Consider the following 23542-nt stretch of genomic DNA (forward strand, 5'->3'; position numbering starts at 1 on the left):
TTTACTCACCTATTCACCCTTCCCATTGTTATTCATTACCTCCTGTATTTTGGTGTTGCCATTTCAAATTATTTTCCTTCTGATTTCAGAAAACCTTTAATTTCCTCTAAAGTAGAGGTATTTCTTCTAGTGCAGGTTTGCTGGCATCAAGTTCTCACGTATTGTCTGTCCAGATATGTCTTTATTCCACCCCTCATTTCTGAAGGATGTTTTCACTAAATATAGAGCTCTATAGTGGCAATCACAGTCACGCACCACATAAAGACATTTCATTCAATGACGAACCGCATTATGTGACAGTGGTCTCATGAGATTACAATATCATATTTTTACTGAACCTTTTCTATGTTTACATACACAAATACTTATAATTGTGTTCCAATTGCCTACAATATTCAGTACAATAACATGCTGTACAGGTTTGTAGCCTAAGAGCAACAGGCTATCCCATATAGTCTAGGTGTATAGAAGGCTACACCATCTAGGTTAGAGTAAGTACACTCCGTGATTTTTGCACAACGACAAAAGTCACCCAATGAGCCTTGCACAGTGGCTCACACCTTTAACCCCAGCACTTTGGGAGGCCAAGGTGGGAGGATCGCTTGAACCCAGGAATTCAAGGCTACAATAAGCTATGCTTGAGCCACTATGCTACAGCCTGGAGCAACAGGTTATACCATATAGTCTAGGTATGTAGTAGGCTACACCATCTAGGTTTGAGTACACTCCATGATTTCTGCACTTTAAAGAAATAATTTCATTGTTATCATTTTCCCAAAGTCCATCACCTCCCGAACCCCATCAGATCAGCAACCACATCAGACCCTCATAGAATCATGAACCCCGCTGCAAGCATGCAAAGAGTCCAGGTCGCCTGCTCCCCATAAGAATCCAACGCCTGATGATCTGAGGTGGAGCCAAGGTAGCGACACACACCCCCCCACCCGTGGAAAAACTGTCTCTCATGAAACTGGTCCCTGGTGTCAAAAAGGTTACAGACCACTGATCAAATGACATAAAGATTTCACTCTTAATACATAAATAACTGCTAAGATAATATATTTCTATACTACTCCTGCTTCTTCTAATACTATCTATTTTTTGCAGGCAACATTCATCAGCCATTCTATAAGACATTTCCATTATGCATAAAACCATAATAAGTGCTTCCTTCTCTAAGTTTCTATAACCATACAATTTTACACTTTTACTTGCCAAAATTAAAATCTCCTGTGTCAGATATTAGTAAAGATACATAATAGAGGGTTTTGCTAATCGTCATTTTCCACAAACTGAAAACCTTTAATAGCTGTTCCCCCTAAAAAATAAATGGAAAGAAGACTAGAAGATATAGCACAGGCATCCTCAAACTATGGCCTGCGGGCCACATGCGGGCTGCCTAGCACATTTATCTGGCCCTCCAGGTGTTTTTGCCATGGCTGCCTGTCCTGCTTAGCAGTCAACTCATCCCAGGCCCACAGTGTGCACTCTCCAACGGTCTGAGGGACAGTGACCTGGCCCCCTGTTTAAAAAGTTTGAGGACCCCTGACATAGCACATTCTTTTTCAATTTACCTGTGCTTTGATTCATAGGAAGTCGTGGAGGAGAACTTGTTTCTTCAGATTCTTCTGATGACTGTGCGAGGAAGTCATGAAGCTTCTGCACCAATGTATTCAACTTGCTTTCACTATTAAAACAAAAATTTAAAGAAGTCCCTTAATTGGCCTGCCATGTATTTAATTAAATATAAAGCTCTAACAAAAAGAAAACCTATCTATATTGTAAGTCTTCTGAAAGTAGGCATATTCAAAGTAAAATGAATTTTATTGTACTGAGGATATAAAAATATGAGTAACACAACTTACCTGGGATAGGTACAACTACCTGGTATCAAAATATCATTTAAGGAAAATGCTGATACTACCCACTAAACACTTCTAAGATACTGAGATATTTCAATGTGCTCTATCTGACATGTTTAAACAGAAGTTAAACTTTATTTCATGTTAAATTATTTAAGATGTATCACAAAATACTACTCTTAACCTAATTTTTAAGAAATAATACACCTACCTACCACAAAAGAGTTTTAAAAAAAAGCAAAAAAAATTGGGGGAGGAATAAAAGGCCAAAAGGCATTCATATTTACAGTATATCCATTCTTCATAATCAATAGCTGTTCCTTGTACATATCTTGTCATATTACCATTAAACACTTTAGTTACTATTTCCTCTCACTTGTGTATACCCTATATTTGGAAAAGTCTTAGAAACCAAAATATATATGTAGATCACATTTTCAAGGAAGATTTAAACTTGCCAACATCCAAAAAAGGGGAGGCCAAGATTTTGTTTTGCATCATTTAAAAAAATAATTCAGCAATCTATCAAATATATTTACTGAGCATTTACTCTCTGGAAGGCCTCAGCAATACTATCTCCTGCTTGGCACAGAATAACTGTATAATTGACTGACATAAAGGTAAATAAAACATAAAACAGGACTTAGAAGCACTCAGTCAGTCTCCCAGGGAAATATTTATGTAACTAAATTTTATATTATCCTGGGTGGAGCTAGAGCTCACTCTTTGAAGTATCACAAGAATGGAAAAACAAGAGCCACATGAACTCGCCATCAAATTGGTACTAACTGGTCAACACTTAGGTGTTCGTATGGAAGCAATATTCATCAGGTGCCAGGCCAGTGGGAAGGGAGTAGAGGGGATGAGTAAATTCATAACTATTGGGCGCAGAGTGCACTGTATGGGGAATGGGCACACTTGTAGCTCTGGCTTGGGCAATGCAAAGTCAATATATGTAACCAAAATGTTTGTACCCCCATAATATTCTGAAATTTTTTTAAAAAGAAAATAAGTAAATAAATTGGGAAAAAATAAAAAATAAAGTTTATAGCATAAACTTAAGTTATATAATAGGTATATCTATAATTCAAAATAGTTATAAGGAATTAAAAGTTTAAATACAGAAAGTAAACATTTGCCCCATGTTTTTTTTCTGAGACAGAGTCTCGTTCTGTCACTTGGGCTAGAGTGCTATGGTGTCAGCCTAGCTTGCAGAAACCTCAAACTCCTGGGCTCAAGCAATCCTCCTACCTCAGACTCCTAAGTAGCAGGGACTACAGGCACTCGCCACAAAGCCTGGCAATTTTTTTCTATTTTTAGTAGAGACAGGTCTTGATCTTGTTCAGGCTGGTCTCAAACTCCTGACCTCAAGTGATCCTCCTGCCTCAGACTCCCAGAGTGCTAGGATTACAGGCGTGAGCCACCATGCCCAGACACCCCATTTTTTAAAAAAAGAAAATTTTCTAAACTTAAAAGAGGTATAATAGATAAATATGACTAACAAAATTCAAAACTTTTGTGTGTCAAAGGACACCATCAAGAAAGTGAAAAGACAACCTGCACAATGGGAGAAAGCTATTTTCAAATCATATATCTCATAAGGGTCTAATAACCAGAATATATAAAGAATTCTTACAATTAAACAATAAAAAGACAACTCAATTTTAAAATGGGCAAAGGACTTAGATATACATTTCTCTAAAGATGATATACAAATGGCCAATGACCACATGAAAAAATGCTCAAGATCATTAGTCCTTAGGGAAATGCAAATCAAAACCACAACAAGAAACCATTTCATACTTAGTAAGATGAATATGATAATAATTTGAAAGACAAAATATAAGTGTTGGCAAGGATATCAAGAAATTAGAACCCACACACATTGCTGGCAGAAATGTAAAATGGTACAAACACCATGAAAAACAGTCTGGTAGTTACTCAAAAAGTTAAACAGAGTTACCAGATGTGACTCAGCAATTCTATTTCTAGATATATACCTATGAGAAATGAAAATATATGCCCACACACCCCTAAAATATTCATAATAAACAAAAAGTGGAAAGCACCCAAATGCTCATCAGCTGATAAGATAAACAAAATGTGGTATATCCATGGATTATACCCTAATAAAAAGGAATGAAATACTGATACATGATAAAACATGGATGAGCCTTGAAAACGTTATGCTACAAGGGTAAGGAACATATTTTAAGATTCCATTTATATAAACGAAATATCCAGAATGGGCAAGTCCATAAAGACAGAAAGCACATTGTGGTTACGAGGGGTCAGGGGAGGGAATTGGAAGATACAAGGTATCTTTTCAGGGTGGTAAAAATATTCCAGAATTAGGTAGTGGCCATGGTTTCACAACATTGTGAATTTACTTAAAAAAAAAAAACAAAACACTGAACTGTATACTTTCAAATGGTTAAAATGGTGACTTTCAGGTTATGTGAATTTTATCTCAATAAAAACTGCCCCTAGGCCGGGCGTGGTGGCTCACGCCTGTAATCCTAGCACTTTGGGAGGCCGAGGCGGGCGGATTGCTCAAAGTCAAGAGTTCGAAACCAGCCTGAGCGAGACCCCGTCTCTACCAAAAAATAGAAATAAATTAATTGACCAACTAAAAAATATATATATACAAAAAAAAAATTAGCCGGGCATGGTGGTGCATGCCTGTAGTCCCAGCTACTCGGGAGGCTGAGGCAGTAGGATCGCTGAGCCCGGAGATTGAGGTTGCTGTGAGCCAGGCTAACGCCACGGCACTCACTCTAGCCTGGGCAACAAAGTGAGACTCTGTCTCAAAAAAAAAAAAAAAAAAAACTGCCCCTAAAAACCAGGACAGAAATTCAAGAAAATACATACTTATTTAACTACATTTAAAAAAAAAAAAAAAAAAAAAGGCCGGGCGCTGTGGCTCACGCCTGTAATCCTAGCTCTTGGGAGGCCGAGGCGGGCGGATTGCTCAAGGTCAGGAGTTCAAAACCAGCCTGAGCAAGAGCGAGACCCCGTCTCTACTATAAATACAAAGAAATTAATTGGCCAACTGATATATATAGAAAAAATTAGCCGGGCATGGTGGCGCATGCCTGTAGTCCCAGCTACTCGGGAGGCTGAGGCAGAAGGATCACTGGAGCCCAGGAGTTTGAGGTTGCTGTGAGCTAGGCTGACGCCACGGCACTCACTCTAGCCTGGACAACAAAGTGAGACTCTGTCGCAAAAAAAAAAAAAAAAAACACGTGCACGTACCTCCAAAAAAAATTCACAATCAAAATTTAAAAGGAAAACTAGCTGGAAATTTTACATAAAAGAATAAAGATTTATTATATTAGAAAACTGCTATGGGAGAACAAATACTTCAACTTCACCATTAATGAAAAAGTGCAAACTGAAATACTGTAAATAAGGATGCAACTGTATCACAGCTTTCTGCACCACCCTCATGCAGGCAGAGTATTGAGAACCAAAAATCACTGGCCACTCTGCATGATTTTTCCATGTTTAGTTAGGAAGAACTTAAGATAGTTAGGAAAAGAAAAAGAAATGAGATATAACAAACATATTGCAACTAGAGATCTTGTGCGGGTATTTGGTTGTTTTCTTTTAGTGGACAGGGTTGTTTTGTAAAATTTTGAAATAAGCTTTGCCTCTAGAAAGAAGGTACCAAGAGGGTATGATGTCTACTTTTTGCCAATAATCCTTCTTTAGATAAGAGTCAGATGTACAAAAAAGTTTATCGTCAGGTCACTCAGTGTTCTTAAACACGTTAAGTTGCAAAATGGAACCTGAGGAAATGATGCTACATGTCAATTCACAGCATACAAAATTCCTCAGAATCAAAATTCAAAAACAGGAATGAATAGTGTCATATTATATCATATTCCATCAATGGACCACCAGAGAAAAGCTGTTCTCTAGAAATGAAAGGAATATAGCAAATTTGCAGAATTATGACTGCCCTACTCATTCCCAGAAATCATAGCAATCCAACTGCAGAGCCACCTATTCCATGAATTTATGCTGTGGGTAAGAATATGGATAAATTAGCACAGCCCATCAATAGTACCATCATACTATAAAAATAAAACCGAGAGAATATGAGAATATGATCAGCAGAACTTTTTATTTTGTGACAGACAGCACTCTGAGGCATAAAAATGTTTGTGTTGTGTTAGGTTGGTGCAAAAGTAATTGCGGTTTTAGCATTGTTGAAATTTCCCGGTTGATACCAGAATACATTCTTAAATAAATGTGGTTATGTTATACATCATTTTAATGCACATTTCCTGCTTTATGTTTTTTTGCTAATGACTTATTACTTGCTGTTTATTTTATATTTATTTTAGACTATGAAAATGATGTGAGACAAAAAGCAAATCTGAGCGATTTTCTTGAGTTCAAAATGGGTCGGAAAGCAGTGGAGACAACTTGCAACATCAACAACGCATTTGGCCCAGGAACTGCTAACAAACTTACAGTGCAGTGGTGGCTCAAGAAGTTTTGCAAAGGAGAAGAGAGCCTTGAAGATGAGGGGCCCAGTGGCTGGCCATCAGAAGTTGACAACGACCAACTAAGAGCAATCATTAAAGCTGATTCTCTTACAACTACACAAAAAGTTGCTGAAGAATTCAACATCGACCATTATATGGTCATTTGGCATTTGAAACAAACTGGAAAGGTGAAAAAGCTCGATAAGTATGTGGGGCCTCATGAGCTGACCGAAAATCAAAAAACCATCATTTTGAAGTGTTGTCTTCTCTTGTTGTATGCAACAACAATGAACCATTTCTCTTTCGGATTGTCATGTTCGACTAAAAGTGGATTTTATACGATAACCAGCAACAACCAGCTCAGTGGCTGGACCGAGAAGAACCTCCAAAGCACTTCCTGGAGCCAAACTTGCACCAAAAAAGGTCATGGTTACTCTTTGGTGGTCTGCTGCCAGTCTGATCCACTATGGCTTTCTGAATCCCAGCGAAACCATTACATCTGAGAAGTATGCTCAGAAAATTGATGAGATGCACCAAAAACAGCAATGCTCAGAGCTGGCACTGGTCAACAGAAAGGGCCCAGTTCTTCTCCACGACAATACTCAACCGCACATCGCCCAACCAACGCTTCTAAAGCTGAATAAATTGGGCTATGGAAGTTTTGCCTCATCTGTCATATTCACCTGACCTCTTGCCAAATGACTACCACTTCTTCAAGCATCTCAACAACTTTTTGCAGGGAAAACGCTTCCACAACCAGCAGGATGCAGAAAATGCTTTCCAAGTGTTCGCCAAATCCCAAAGCACAGATTTTTATGCTACAGGAATAAACAAACTTATTTCTCATTGGCAAAAATGTGTTGATTGTAATGGTTCCTATTTTGATTAATAAAGATGTGTTTGAGCCTAGTTATAATGATTTAAAATTCGTGGTCTGAAACCACAATTACTTTTGCACCAACTTAATAAATTACGAAACCAAGTAAAAGCCCAATGGTGGAAAAAAATAAATAAATAAACAATGCTGCCCATTCATTTGAAAAAGCTTTACTTTTTGAGGGTACAATTTCTGGAAACAGCCAGATGTCACTTAGAGTCAAATATGATGAATAATACAAAATGATCAAGTTGGATAAAACTAATTTTTTGCCAAAATGTTAAGTATTCTTGAAGATTTGTTTTCTTGTATGACTTCTAAACTGGTTATGAAAGGAGAGTTCCCAAAATATCCTTGAGGACTAACTAACATTAATGACAACATCATTAATGTCAATATGGCCTCCCAAGGTGACTATTTTTTTTTTTTTGAGACAGAGTCTCACTTTGTTGCCCAGGCTAGAAGGAGTGCCATGGCGTCAGCGTAGCTCACAGCAACCTCAAACTCCTGGGCTCAAGTGATCCTCCTACCTCAGCCTCCCAAGTAGCTGGGACTACAGGCATGCACCACCATGCCCGGCTAATTTTTTCTATGTATATTAGTTGGCCAATTAATTTCTTTTTTATTTATAGTAGAGACGAGGTCTCCTCTTGCTCAACTGGTTTCGAACTCCTGACCTTGAGCAATCCCCCCCCCCTCGGCCTCCCAGAGTCCTAGGATTACAAGCGTGAGCCACCATGCCCGGCCCCAAGGTGACTATTTAAAGAGAAACTTTATTTGCATATATAAGTTCTAACATCAATTTTTAAATTTTGTCTCATTTACAGAGTCACAATTTAGATGTGGTCCTTAGAAATGTGTATGTCCTATTTTTGGAAATGGTATTAAACACACCAAACCAAGTGCAACACTCACTAATCCTTTTTGTAAACCGAAAAATCTTTTCTTAAGGCAAAAGAGCACACATTAAACGTAACAGTTTTGTGGTTGTTAACTATTACAAGTTAAATTTTTCATTACAACTGCAGACAGTTGTCACTCTTACTCCCTCTACCAAAACTTGAAGCTCATTCATCTAATATTATGCATTACTCTAGGCTAGTTCAAAGTCCTTAAATGTATCTTTTCAGAATAGTTAAAAATCTCCATTAGAGAAGAGTGAGTTCAGCCTTTGGGTTGACGTTCCAACAATTACAACAGGCCCTTGATGTAGATGACAGCCCATCTACATCTGATCGACCATATCTACAATTGAACCCCAAAATTAAATCTAAATTCCTAAAATGTAAACCAACCAAATAACAAATGATTGGATTTCAGACAAGTTTTAAGTTTTAATGTCACTTTTTAAACCCTGGCCCATGTTCTTTCCCTTGAATGTTTTGCTGCTTTGTGGGCTTTTTTCCCACAAGGAATTATGGGGTTCAAAAAATTATAAGTGTTTTATATCAATTCAAGATGGATAACAGACTTAAACCTAAGGAATGAAACCATAAGAATTCTAGAAGAAGATGTCAGGAAGACCCCTTCAGACATTGGCCTAAGCAAAGAATTTTTGAAGAAGACCCCCAAAGCAATCACAGCAGCAACAAAAATAAATAAATGGGATCTGATCAAATTAAAAAGCTTTTGCACAGCCAAAAAAACTATCATTAGAGCGAATAGACAGCCTACAGAATGGGAGAAAAGATTTGCTCTCTTTGGTATGAATGAGCTCTAAAGTATCCAAAAAAAAGGAAAGAAATTAAAAATAAACAGATAGTAAAAAAGAAAAAAAAAAAGATTTGCTCTCTACATATCCGATAAAGGGCTGATAACAAGAATCTATCTAGAACTTAAATCAACAAGAAAAAAAAAAATCAAACAACCCCATCAATAAATGGGCAACGGAAATGAACAGAAACTTTTCAAAAGAAGACAGAATAATGGCCAGCAAACATATAAAAAAATGCTCAACATCTCTAATCATTAGAGAAATGCAAATCAGAACCACAATGAGAGATCACCTAACCCCATTGAGATTGGCCTCTCTCAAAAAGTCCCCAAACAACAAATGCTGGCAAGGATGTAGAGAGACGGGAACACTCTCTTACATTGCTGGTGGGACTGCAAATTAGTGCAACTTCTGTGGAAAAGAATTTGGAGATACCTCAAAGAGCTAAAAGTAGAAATACCATTCTATCCAGTAATAGCACTATTAGGCATCTACCCAAAAGAGCAAAAGAAAGACATTCTATCATCTGCACCTGAATGTTTATGGCAGCACAATTCACTATTGCAAGGATATGGAAACAACCCAAGTGCCCGTCAATTCATGAGTGGATTATCAAAATTTAGTATATGTATATAATGGAATATTACTCAATTATAAGAAACGACAGTGATCTAGCAACTCTTATATTTTCCTGGATTGAGCTTAAGCCCATTATCCGAAGTGAGGTATCACAAGATCGGAAGAATAGGCTCCATATGTACTCGCCATCAAATTGGCACTGACTGATCAACACTATGGTGCTCACATGGTAGTAATATTCTCCAGGGATTAGGGGGGTTGAAGGGATAAACTCACAACTAATGGAGGCAGTGAGCATTGTAGAGAGAAAGGGCATTCCTTTAATCCTCGCTTGGGTGAAGCAAAGATATAAAATGTAACCAAAATGTTTGTAACCTCATAATATCCTGAAATGAAATTTTTTTAAAAATTATTATTTTTTTACCTCTTTGCACACATTTATTCTATTATTTTTGGAGAAGTATATGTGCAGATGAACTAGCCTTTTTTAAAGTTAAACTTTTCATTTTGAGAGAATTACAGATGTGTATGCAGTCATAAGAAATAATAAAGACAGACCCTGTGTATCATTTATTCAGTTTCGCAAAAATGGTAACATCTTCCAAAACTACTTTTTATTCTTACCCATTCATCTACCTGTTCCCATAGATGGGCTGCTGTCTTGAAGATATAGCAAGGGACCATACAGTGCTGACATTTGGGTAAATGATCATGGGTATATTCACCAAAATGGTTTTATTATAAAGAAAAACAACAGTAATTAATTTAAAATTTTTGTTCTCATCATGATTGTTTAAAATAGAGTATTATAATCCAAATCAGAAAAGAAAATATAAAATGATCTCTGTTCACTGATGACATGATCTTGCATGTAGAAAACCCCAAAGATTCCACAAAAAAATTAATAGTTAATAAAAGAATTCAGTAAAGTTGTAGGATACAAAATCAACACACAGACTGGGAGTGGTAGCTCATGCATGTAATCCTAGTACTCTGGGAGGCCTAGGTGGGCAGATCGTTTGAGCTCAGGAGTTCGAGACCAGCCCAAGCAAGAGCAAGACCCCGTCTCTCTACTAAAAAAATAGAAAGAAATTAGCTGGACAACTAAAAATATATACAAAAAAATTAGCCAAGCATGGTGGCACATGCCTGTAGTCCCAGCTACTCAGGAGGCTGAGGCAGAAGGATTGCTTGAGCCCAGGAATCTGAGGTTGCTGTCAGCTATGCTGACGCCTCAGCATTCTAGTCCAAGCAACAGAGCAAGACTCTGTCTCAAAAAAAAAAAAAAATCAACACACAAAAATCAGTTGCACTGCTATACAATGAATAATCTGAAAAGAAAATTAAGAAAAGAATTTCATTTACAATAGCATCAAGAAAAATTAAAAACTCAGGACTAAATTTAAACTGAAGCAAGACTTATACACTGAAAACTATAAAACATTGCTAAAAAATTAAAGATGACATCTCATGTTTATGGATTAGAAAACTTAATATTGTTAAAAATTTAAGACAAACAATCCACAGATGAAATGTAAACCATATCAAAATCCCAATGACATTTTTTTGTAAAAATAGAAAAACTATCCTAAAATTCATAAGGAATCTCAAAGGATCCCAGTCAAAACCACCGTGAAAAAGAACAAAATTGGAGGACTAACACTTCTTGATTTCAAAGCTTACTACAAAGCTAAAGTAATCAAAACAGTGTGGTACTGGCAAAAAGACAAACAGACCAGTGAAACAGAATACAGAACCCAGAAATAAACTCTTATATATGTGTCAACTGCTTTTTGACAAAAATGCCAAGACCATTCTATGAGGAAAAGATAGTCTTTTCAACAAATAGCGCTGGGAAAACTGGATACATGCATACAAAAGAATGAAGTTGGGCTGGGCGTGGTGGCTCATGCCTGTAATCCTAGCTCTCTGGGAGGTCGAGGTGGGCGGACTGCTCGAGGTCAGGAGTTCAAAACCAGCCTGAGCGAGACCCTATCTCTCCTAAAAACAGAAATTAATTGACCAACTAAAAATATATATATACAAAAATTTAGCCAGGCATGGTGGCGCATGCCTGTAGTCCCAGCTACTCGGGAGGTTGAGGCAGTAGGATCACTTGAGCCCAGGAGTTTGAGGTTGCTGTGAGCGAGGCTGGCGCCACGGCACTCACTCTAGGGTGGGCAACAAAGCGAGACTCTGTCTCAAAAAAAAAAAAAAAAATGAAGTTGGACCCTTACCTGATACCACATAAAAAAATTAACTCAAAATGCATCGAAGCCATAAGAGCTAAAACTGTAAGACTCTTAGAAGAAAACAGAGGAAATTATGACATTGGCTTTCTTACATATGACACCAAAAGCATAGGCAACAAAAGAAAAAATAACTTAGACTTTATCAAAATTAAAAATTTTTATGGGCCAGGCATGGTGGCTCATGCCTGTAATCCTAGCATTCTGGGAGGCAGAGGCGGGCAGATTGCTCAAAGTCAGGAGTTCGAAATCAGCCTGAGCAAGAGCAAGACCCCATCTCTAATAAAAATAGAAAGAAATTAATTAGCCAACTAAAAACATATAGAAAAAATTAGCCAGGTATGGTGGTACATGCCTGTAGTCCCAGCTACTTGGGAGGCTGAGGCAGAAGGATCGCTTGAGCTCAGGAGTTTGAGGTTGCTGTGAGCTAGGCTGACACCACACCACTATCGCCTGGGCAACAGAGTGAGACTCTGTCTAAATAAATAAATAAATAAATATTTTGTGCATAAATGGTCATTATCAAAAGAATGAAAAGACAACCCACAGAACAGGAGAAAATATTTACAAATCATGTGATAAGAGTTTAATATCCAGAACATATAAAGAACTTCTACGACAAAAAATCAAACAACCCAATTCAAAAATGGCCAAAGGATTTAAAAAGATATTTCTCTGAAGACGACACAGAAATGGCCCAACAGACATGTGAAAAGATGGTCTACATCACTAGTCATTAGGGAAATGCAAATCAAAACCACAATAATACCACTTCACACCCATTAGAAAGCTATTATCAAAAAAAAATGAAAAATAACAAGCATTGGTGAGGGTGTATAGAAACTAGAACTCTGATGCATTGCTGGTAGGAATGTCAAATGGTACAGGCACCATGGAAAAATAGTATGACGGTTTCTCAAAAAGATAAACATAGTATTACCATATGATCCAATAATTCCACTTCTAGGTGTATATACGCAAAAGAAATGAAAGCAAGCACTCAGATACCTTCATACCAATGTTCACTGCAGCATTATGCACAATAGCCAAAAGGTGGGAACAACCAAAATATCCATCAACAATAGATAAATGGATAAATAAGATGCGGTATATATACAACAGAATAAAAGGAATGAAATTCCCTATAAAAGAAGGAAATTCTGATACATGCTACAATAGACATGAACTTTGAAAACTTTATACTAAGTGAAATAAGCCAGACACAAGAAAAGGATAATTTTTGTCCACTTATATGAGATATTTAAAATAGGCAATTTTTATAGAGTCAGAAAGTAAAATAGAGGTTATCAAGGGCTGGAGGGGAAAGGGGGTAATGGGGAGTTGTTTATGGGTTACAGAGTTTCTGTTTGGAGTGATGAAAAGGTTCTGGAAATAAAGAGGGGTGATGATTGCACAAGACTGTCAGTGAATTATAATGCCACTGAATTATACACTTAAAAACAATTAAAATGGTAACTTTTTAAAAAGGCATTTGATATATCATGCAAATACTAATGAAAAGAAAGGTGGTGGTGGCCGGGCGCTGTGGCTCACGCCTGTAATCCTAGCTCTTGGGAGGCCGAGGCGGGCGGATTGCTCAAGGTCAGGAGTTCAAAACCAGCCTGAGCAAGAGCGAGACCCCGTCTCTACTATAAATACAAAGAAATTAATTGGCCAACTGATATATATATATAAAAAAAATTAGCCGGGCATGGTGGCGCATGCCTGTAGTCCCAGCTACTCGGGAGGCTGAGGCAGGAGGATCGCTTGAGCCCAGGAGTTTGAGGTTGCTGTGAGCTAGGCTGACGCCACGGCACTCACTCTAGCCTGGACAACAAAGTGAGACTCTGTCTCAAAAAAAAAAAATAAAAAAAAAAGAAAGGTGGTGGTGTTCATGGCCACTAAGACACAAAGCCATGTACAAACTGCAGCACTGTTGGTACTAGAGAAAATTGGGAAATAACCTTATTTTTTTCCATAAAAAATGAAATGGATAAATTCACATAGCTTTATCTCCAATATTTTAGCTTACTTTTTAAATCTGAAAAACATAATTTTTAAAACAGCATATTATTTTTAAAACAAAGCAACTTAGCTAACAGGAGATGCCCAAGGAGTCCTTGTATCCAGGGGCAAGTGGAGCTGATTTGTACCTCCTGCCCTAGGGGAAAGGGGAGCAAGCAGGGGTCAAGCAAAGCATTCACTCCCTGCCACCTACATTACCCACTTCCCACCAAAACTCTACTCCCCACCCCTGCCTGTCCACACCCACCATGGCTACTATTCAGCAGTTTGTAGAAGGATGGCATCTGGTGCAGAGTTAAGACTTTAAATATATGAAGGAAGTAGGAGTGGGAGTGGCACTGTGAAACATGGGTGCAGTGGCCAAACCAGATTGTATCATCACTTCTGACAGCAAATCCTTCACCGTAAGAACTGTAAGTACTTTAAAAACACAGTTTTCCTGTAAACCAGGAGAGAAGTTTGAAGAAACTACACATGATGGCAAAAAAAAAACTATCTGCAAATTTACAAATGGTACATGGGTTCAACACAAGGAATAGCATAGGAAGGAAAACACAATCAGAAAAGTGATAATGGTGGACTTTCTTATGAACAATGTCACCTGTACTAAAATCTATGAAAAGCTATAATAAAATTTCCACTATAACTTTGCACAGGAATCAGCTGTAAAAATAAACAAGTTCAAGTTTGAGGAGCAAATCTTCATAATCCTTCTTTTTTCCATTGCTATGTTCAACTATCTCTATCACAAACATTTTACTTGCAATTGGCTTATTAGGATCATCCTTTTGGTTAGTAATTAAATGTGTTTGTGCTAACAAAATAAATCAATAAAGCAACATAAAACTCATTACTCTGCTGTGATTCCCTTATAGAAACTTTTGGAAAAAAGTAAATAAAATGCATGAAGAAATGAATAGGAAACTATAACTTATTAAACTCTATAGTGTTAACTGTGATACCACTTTTTTAACCTATCAAATATTTAGGGGATAAAACAACGACTCCTTTTGGGTCAAAGTGCCAAAACACTCTCATGGATGGCCTGAGATGATACATGCCTCTAGAAAACAACCTGGTATTAAGCATCAAGAGCCTTTGATCTAATAATTCTGCCTCTTTTTATCTATGCAAAGAAAATAATTCTAAATAACTTTACTCATAAAAGGTATCAATCTATGACATATTTACAATAGGGAAAAAAAACTGTAAACAATTAAAATGTACAATAGCTTGGAAGTCCTCATTCCCATCCTTAAAACAAGAAAACTTGCTAAACAAACTGAAAATCAGTAAGTTTATCTTTTTCTCTCCAAATACTGAGGTCACAGGGCAAACCACCACTAAAAAAAAAAAAGAGAGAGAGAGAGAAAGAGAGAGAGAGAGACAGGCAGATACAGAGAAGCACAACTTATCTAGAACAGAAATGCTTAAACAGCAATTGATGAACTGCTGGAAGCCCATACTTGAGTCAAACAAAAATCTTGAGGTCCTAGTCTTAGAGGGGTCCCCACACTTTCCTGGGTTTTAGCTCCATGAGCCCTACAAGGTTTTTAGGAGGTTTTCACCATAAAGATTTGAGAAAAATTTCCTTGTGCCTTTAGCAGGAGGAAGGGGAAGTAATCATATTGAAACATGCCCAGAGCATTATTTACATGGAAACAGAGCAATTAGAAAACTGCTGATCCTTCTAGTTTTCCGGTCTCATCTAAGGGGAGAGGAGGAGAGGGGAAGGTAATTAATACTTCTGAAGGTCACAACTCAGGGACTCAGGATCACTAAAACAAATAAACAAACAAACAAACAAACAAACAGCTTTCATTCTAAGATTACAGAACACTTCCCTTCCCCAATTCCTTACCACTACAGCACCAGTACTCCAACATAATACCAATGAATTACAACTGATAAAGCTGCAAGACACAGACATCGTTTAAGAAAAAATTATTAGGGAAACCCAAAGACAACAGGGGAGAAAAAAAAAACACAAGAAAACTAGAAGAAAATTGATTATCTCTGGTACCTACATCTACAGTAGACATTAAACACAGCCCAGCTCCTAGCCAGATTAACATAAAACTTCACACTAAAAGTATGATTACCTCAGTTCCTATTGCTAGATATATTATGTCCCGCTTTCAACAAGAACCTACAAGGCATGCTAAAAGGCAAGAAAAAACAGTCTAAAGAGACAAAGCAAGCACTAGAACCAGACTCAGATTTGATACAGAATTTGGAATTATCAGATAGGGAATGTATTTACCTATGACTAACACAATAAGGATTCTCATGGAAAAATTAGACAACATGCAAGAACAGATGGGTAATATAAGTGGAGAGATGGAAATTCAGATCATCAAAAAGAAATGCTACACATCAAAAACACTATAAAAGAATCAAAGAATGCCTTTGATGAGCTCACTGGACACAGGCAAGGAAAGAATCAGTGAGGCTGATGATATGGCAATAAAAACATCCCAGCACAGTGGCTCATGCCTGTAATCCCAGCACTTTAGGAGACTGAGGCAGAAGGATTGCTTGAACCCAGGAGTTCGAGGCTACAGTGAGCTATGATGGGTCCACTGCATTCCAGCCTGAATGACAGAGCAACACCCTGTGTCTCTTTTAAAAAAAAAAAAAAACTATATATATATATATATACACACACACACACACATATATATATAATCTTTTCATAGTATATATTTGAAATCCATGTGCAAATATATTTCCAGCACATCATATAATTAGTGGCTATTATATAATATTATACAGTGCAAATCTAGAGCTACATCAAAATCCCCAAAACGACACTGAACAAAAAAAGCAAGCTGCAAAATAATATGTACTGTATGGTGCCACTTACATAAACTTATACAACTGAAAGAATTCTAACTAATGCTTACGTTTATGAATACATATTTACATAGAAAACAAAATAATCCATGAGGCCTCAACTCTATCTGTAATATTTTATTTCTTTAAAAGAAATCTAAAGCAAATATGACATAAGATTTCATAAAGCTAAGCGGTGAGTGCAGAGCTATTTATATTATATTCTTTGTTTAAAATATTTCCCAATTAAATAAATTTAGAATATGCATGTTCTAACCCCCTATTTGTTTATATCCAATAACTTAAATTTGAAAATATGCTACCGAAAAACTTAGAGTATAAAAATCTCATACTTCACCTTGTACTACATAGACCCAGAGTATCCTTCTATGTTTCATGCAATAAGTTTGAATTAAGGATTAAAAACTGATGAATTTGTCTTGTTTATTCAAAAAGCAATTACCATGTGACTATTGTGAGCATTCCAGGAGCTCATGATGTGGTTAAATAGCTTTTTTTTTTTCCCACAAGTGATACAGTCATATAGAGATGAAAGTATACTTTGGCACTATACAGAACACCAAGATCAAACAAAGAAAATTAGCTAAACACTAAAAACAGTGACTTTGCTCCTCAAAGTAATTGCTCAATGGAAAGTTTTAAAAGGGATTCTTTTCTTTTGCATATATTTAAGTTGTGCAACATGTCTTTTTTTTTTTGGAGACAGAGTCTCACTCTATTGCCCTGTGTAGAGTGAAGTGGCATCATCGTAACTCACTGCAACTTCAAACTCCTGACCTCAAGTGATCCACCTGCCTCTCCCTCCCCAGTAGCTAGGACTAAAGGTGTATGCCACCATGCCTGGCTAATTTTTCCATTTTTAGTAGAAACTGGGTCTTGCTCTCACTCAGGCTGATCTTGAACTCCTGAGCTCAAGCAATACTCCCACCTTGGCCTCCCAGAGTGCTAGGATTACAGGCGTGAGCCACCGCGCCCAGGCTGTACAACATGTTTTGATACACATACACATAGTGAAATGATTACTACAGCTAAGCAAATTAATATATCCATCTCCACACCTAGTTACCTTTTTGTGCATATGCATGCTGTGAGCACCTGGAATCTAATCTTGGCAAATTTCCAGTATATGATACAATATTATTAACTATAGTCATCATGCTATATGTTTTATCATCCTATATAACTGCAACTTTGTACCCCTTGACCAACATCTCCCCATTTCCATCTTCCCGCCCATGGTAACCATGTTGCTACTCTATGCTTTCATGAGTTTGACTTTTTTAGCTTCCACGTGTACGTTAAGATCATGCAGTATTCTTTCTGTGTCTGGCTAATTTCACTTAGCATAAATGTCCACCAGGTTCATCCATATTGTCACAAATGGCAAGCATGTTAGTTTAGTGTACCACCCTGAGATACAATTACACCCCAGTTTTTTCTTTAAAGACTGGAAAAAACACACATGTGAAGCCCTTGCTATTCACTTTACTTAGTCTTGGTTAAATACTATATATATTATTTGTATATAACTAAATTCTAATAAAGGTTCACAGCATATGAAAGAAAAGTTCAAAATGGGAATCACTGTAACCACAGAGATTATGTGTTGTCAAAATATGGAACTTCAGATATAAACAGTCTTTCATAACAATAAGGCTTACACAAGAAAATAAAAACTAGTTGAAAATATGACTTAGTGCCTGTAGTCCCAGCTACTCCAGAGGCTGAGGCTGGAAGATTGCTTGAGCCCAGCATTTCCAGTTCAGACTGGGCAACATGGTGAGACCCTGTGAAGGAAAAAAGAAAAGAAAAGAAGGAAAAGGAAAAGAAAGGAAAAAGAAACAAAAACAAAGGAAAAAGAAAAGGAAAGAGAAAGAGAAAGAACAGAAAACATGACTTTAAAAACCGAAATTCAATTATACGGATATCTGTAATTTACTTTGAAATGAATAAGAAAATAAAATGGACTATTACATCACTGGTGAGTTGAACAGATGGAAAATACGTGATAAAACAAGAACAGCAAAATGTCAAAGGTAAAATCTAGATGCTAAGTATTCCTGGTGTTCACTGTAAAATTCTTTCAGCTTTGCTGTTTAAGTTTGAAATTTCTCATAATAAAATGTTAAAAATTAAACTTCAATAATGTGAGTATAATACCTTCTAAACTGCAATTATTATGACACCAAATTTTTAAAAATCACTTAAAAGAAATGAAGAAGCCAATCGTTACTTGCATTGGCACCAGAAGGGAAAAAAAAAAAATCAACTTGTCTTTTTGCAAGCACTTCATTTTAGGTAAACCTCCCATTGTATCATTTTTTAAGAAACATTTCAATACAATAATATGATGTCTGTAATTTGTTTCAAAATAATCCACTGAGCAGAGTATTAAACAAATTCAATTGGTCACAAGATGATAGCTGTTGAAGCTGGGTGAAAAGGACTAGGTGGGATTCATTATACTATTTTCTTACTTTTGAATATGTCTGCAATTTTCCAGAATGAAAAAGTTAAATATATAGAGAATTTTTAATACCTAGTTAAGTGTCTTATTTCCTAGAACAGATAAAATAAACTGTTTCGATTTTTTATATTAAAGGTATAACTAATACTAGCTCAACCTTAAACCATAATCTGTACAAAGGTACTGATCCTTGCTTTTATGGACAGCTAGTTCTAAATCTGCTGGATACTTCCATATCTCCATATTCTTTAATCTAATATTATAGTACACACTTAGAAAGGTATTAAGACAATTGACATGAGTTCCATTAAGTCTGACTCAAGCTTCTTGACTTTGCCCATTCTGATCAAAGATAATGTTAACCATTCTATGGCCAACTTCTAACTTATTCCACATTTTTCACAACAAAAATACACAAGTAATAAATGGAGATCCAAGTTCCAACACACAGAAGACATATAATGCAAAAGTCAAATAAGGAATATTTTTCTCCGTAGAAAGACTGGTAGAAATCACTCAAATTTTATAGAATACTGGTTACTCTTCTCACTTTTTTTCTCCCACTACAGACTTCTTCCTAGTATAGTAAGCATAAGCACTATTCTTTCTAGTAAGCTAAATCTACTCTGGTCTCTAATGACAACACTGTTAATCTAGTTATACTGCTTAAACAAGGTCAAAACTATACAAATCCAAAGTAAAAACCACACATCACAACAACAAAAACATATATGAGTTACTCTGAGATTAGAAAAAGAAATTTTTCTGATCAAAAACAACTATGTCATCCAGATGCAGTGACTCACACCTGTAATCCTAATACTTTGTAAGGTCGAGGTACGAGTTCAAGACCAGCCTGAGCAAGAGCCAGACCTAGCCTCTATAAAAAAAAAAAAAATAGAAAAAATTAGCTGGGTGTGGGTGCTGCAAGCCTGTAGTCCCATCTACTCCGGAGGCTGAGGCAGGAGGATTACTTGAGCCCAGGAGTTTGAGGTTGCAGTGAGCTATGATGATGCCACTACACTACACTCTAGCCTAAGCAACAGAGCCAGACTCTGTCTCAAAAAACAAAAACAAAGAAAAAAACAACTATGTCACTAATTCCATACTCTTAGAAAATCTCCTTTGCCTCTCTAAAGTATATTGTAGTGATTTTAGTAAATAATTACACCCTATCTTAATTTAAATATCAAAGAAACAGCTCTGAGGCATGTGAATAATAATACAAGTAATCAAGAAGATCCTAAATAATTGAGTGTCACAATAGAACTGTAGCTAATTAATTTCCTTAAGCATGAGGCAGTGATAGAGAAATGTAAAAATCACTTTATAAAAATCACATAACAGGGCCGGGCACGGTGGCTCACGCCTGTAATCCTAGCTCTCTGGGAGGCCGAGACGGGCGGATTGCTCAAGGTCAGGAGTTCGAAACCAGCCTGAGCAAGAGCGAGACCTCGTCTCTACTATAAATAGAAATAAATTAATTGGCCAACTAATATATATAGAAAAAATTAGCCGGGCATGGTGGCTCATGCCTGTAGTCCCAGCTACTCGGGAGGCTGAGGCAGGAGGATTGCTTGAGCCCAGGAGTTTGAGGTTGCTGTGAGCTAGGCTGACGCCACGGCACTCACTCTAGCCTGGGCAACAAGTGAGACTCTGTCTCAAAAAAAAAAAAAAAAAAAAATCACATAACAGGTGTCCTTTATTTTTTTGAACAGGAGCTCTGACACACGTTATAGAAAAATATTCTATTTTTTACTGAATTCTTATAAAATACATACAAAACAATTTAATGGTATGATTAAAAACATAGTACTACACCAAGAACCTTGAACTGGGAATCAGATAACTTTGGTTCCAGTCTTAACTACCAATTAGATCTATGACCTTAACTCCCCTTAAGCAAATTGCAACCTCAGTACAGCTCAATTTTCTGACTTATAAAATGAGAGAACCTTACGAGATGATTGTTAAAATATTTGCATCTATAAAATTTGCTTCTGAAAGACACCATCAATCCAACATAATAGATTTAAGAGTAAACCAGCTGCATGTCCACTCCTGGAAATAACCAATTAGCAATTTCCTTTTCCTCTGCAATGTATTGATCCCAACATCCCTCTGTTTTAACTCACACTATCCTCTAACCAAAGGAGAAGTCTAGCTCATTTAAGGATTCCCAACCCAAAACCATATTTCTGAAATGCTATTGCTTTACACTTTTTATCTAGGTTATCTCATAGGATTGTTTTTTTGTTTGTTTGTTTTGGGTTTTTTTAAGACAGAGTCTCACTTTGTTGCCCAGGCTAGAGTGAGTGCCCTGGCATCAGCCTAGCTCACAGCAACCTCCAACTCCTGGGTTCAAGCGATCCTTCTGCCTCAGCCTCCCGAGTAGCTGGGACTACAGGCATACGCCGCCATGCCCAGCTAATTTTTTCTATATATATTTTAGTTGGCCAATTAATTTATTTCTATTTATAGTAGAGACAGGGTTTCGCTCTTGCTCAGGCTGGTTTCGAACTCCTGAACTCAAGCAATCCACCCGCCTCTGCCTCCCAGAGTGCTAGAATTATGGGTGTGAGCCACCAGCCCGGCCTCATAGGATTGTTATATAACCCAGCAGATCATTGGGATAGAACTGCAGAGCTAAAAGCACTTTTAATTGAGAGACTAAACTAGAGAGTATCACCACAGAAACAATTGGGGCTCAGGGTCACAGTTATCAGAAGACCTAGAACTAAAAGTTATAGAAGGCATGGTCCAGTGCTTTTTCAATACTCCATTCTATTAATAACACTATGTCCTATTACCTGAAAATATCTTGACTTATTTTATATTACCCAAAGTTTCAAAGTTATTCTATTACTTCACCAACTATTTAAGTACAAGTAAAATCAAGCTATTATCACTTCATGGGAGATAGGTCATACTAAATCTACTTTGCCCATCACTCTTTATTTTTATTAATTTATCATCCTCTGTAAAGTAGGAAACTTAACAATCCTTCCTCCCAGAGATGTGTTCCCAGGGTAAGGAAAAACTTTTCCTCCCCTTGTTGTTTCCTAATTTTTTAGAAAATCATATACAACAATAACAAAGATTTATCTACCATTATACAAATAAATGCTGCTTGTAACAGTAACTTTAGTAAAACAAACATGAATAAATGGAAATGTTTGAAATGCTCAACTGGTTATTTTGGTACAGGAATTGTCCTTTTATTTTATTTTTTATTTAATCAACTGACTTTTTAAAAGTGAATCACAAATAAGCTCAAAACTAAGGAAATGTGAACCACACCCATTTCCTTAGAAGAATATCATTAAATCCACATTCAGGAAAAATTCCATTCTTGGGCAATTTTCTTACAAAACAGAGATATAGTAAATAAGTGATATGAATAAAACTAAGCACAGCTATGGACATACTTCTAGCCACTTCTTAGAAGGCAAAATACCTACCCATACCATTATCATAACAATACTTAAATCTAAGAAAATCTCACTTCTGAAAGCAATGTTAAGGGCTTTCCTTTAAGAAATCCTGCTTTAAAGTAACAAGACTCGGAGAGTTCTTTCTTATTTAATGTATCTATGTTGTTTTCAATGTCTGCATGGTAAATAAAAACACTTAAAGGATCAGAGTTGAGGGCCTATCAACTTTTTCTTTCCCCCACAAACCTTCATCACAATCTACAATTTTTACCCCAAAGGAAAAGAGTTGAGGATCAAAGGACCAAAATGAGAAAAGCAAACCAGGCACAATGGCGAGTGCCTGTAGTCCCAGCTACTCTGGAGGCTGAGGCAGGAGGATGAATGGAGGCCAGGAGTTCCAGGCTGCAATGCACTATGGTGCAAACTGTGAGTAGCCACTGCACTCCAGCCTGGGCAACACAGTGAGACCCTGTCTCAATGAATCAATCAATAAAAAATAAAATTTTCAAAAATGGGAAAAGCAGCAAATTGTCACACAAGGATTGGTTTTCTGCAAACTGTTCTTAGATTACTAAAACAATCTTGGCATGGAAGGCTTTAATACAATTTCCGCACACCTGTCATTATGTTGATTTTTTTATTATTTTCTACTATATCTTATTATCTTTCACTCTCATTTGTTTCATTATGTCAGTTTGCTTTTCTCCACGGTAATGTAACTTTCAAAATACATTTTATCAAACACATCTTTGTAAATGCCAATAATCTGTGCTGAAGAAGTAAATAATCACTACTTTTTAAAAAATCATACTAATAATTGAATGCTAAAACCAGTGAGTTTGTTTAGGAACAGGAGGATATTTACAGTCTCAAAATATCACCCCACAGGCCGGGCACAGTGGCTCACGCCTATAATCCTAGCACTCTGGGAGGCCAAGGCGGGTGGATTGCTAGAGGTCAGGAGTTCAAAACCAGCCTGAGCA

The 23542-nt window shown here is 36.9% G+C and overlaps 1 protein-coding gene across 10 annotated transcripts in view; it reads right to left on the minus strand.

Moving 5' to 3' along the window:
• ATRX (ATRX chromatin remodeler) overlaps nucleotides 1–23542 on the minus strand; it is a 209824-nt gene that overhangs the window by 165811 nt on the left and 20471 nt on the right. For 8 of the 10 annotated variants that reach the window (XM_020285095.2, XM_012755339.3, XM_012755333.3 and 5 more), the window contains one exon: nucleotides 1575–1687. In XM_020285095.2, coding sequence (XP_020140684.2) covers nucleotides 1575–1687 — 113 coding nt within the window. The other 2 variants (XM_075999517.1, XM_075999518.1) reach the window with 2 other exon arrangements.

This window comes from Microcebus murinus, chromosome X, assembly GCF_040939455.1.
Source record: "Microcebus murinus isolate Inina chromosome X, M.murinus_Inina_mat1.0, whole genome shotgun sequence".
Classification (NCBI taxonomy): Eukaryota; Metazoa; Chordata; class Mammalia; order Primates; family Cheirogaleidae; genus Microcebus; species Microcebus murinus.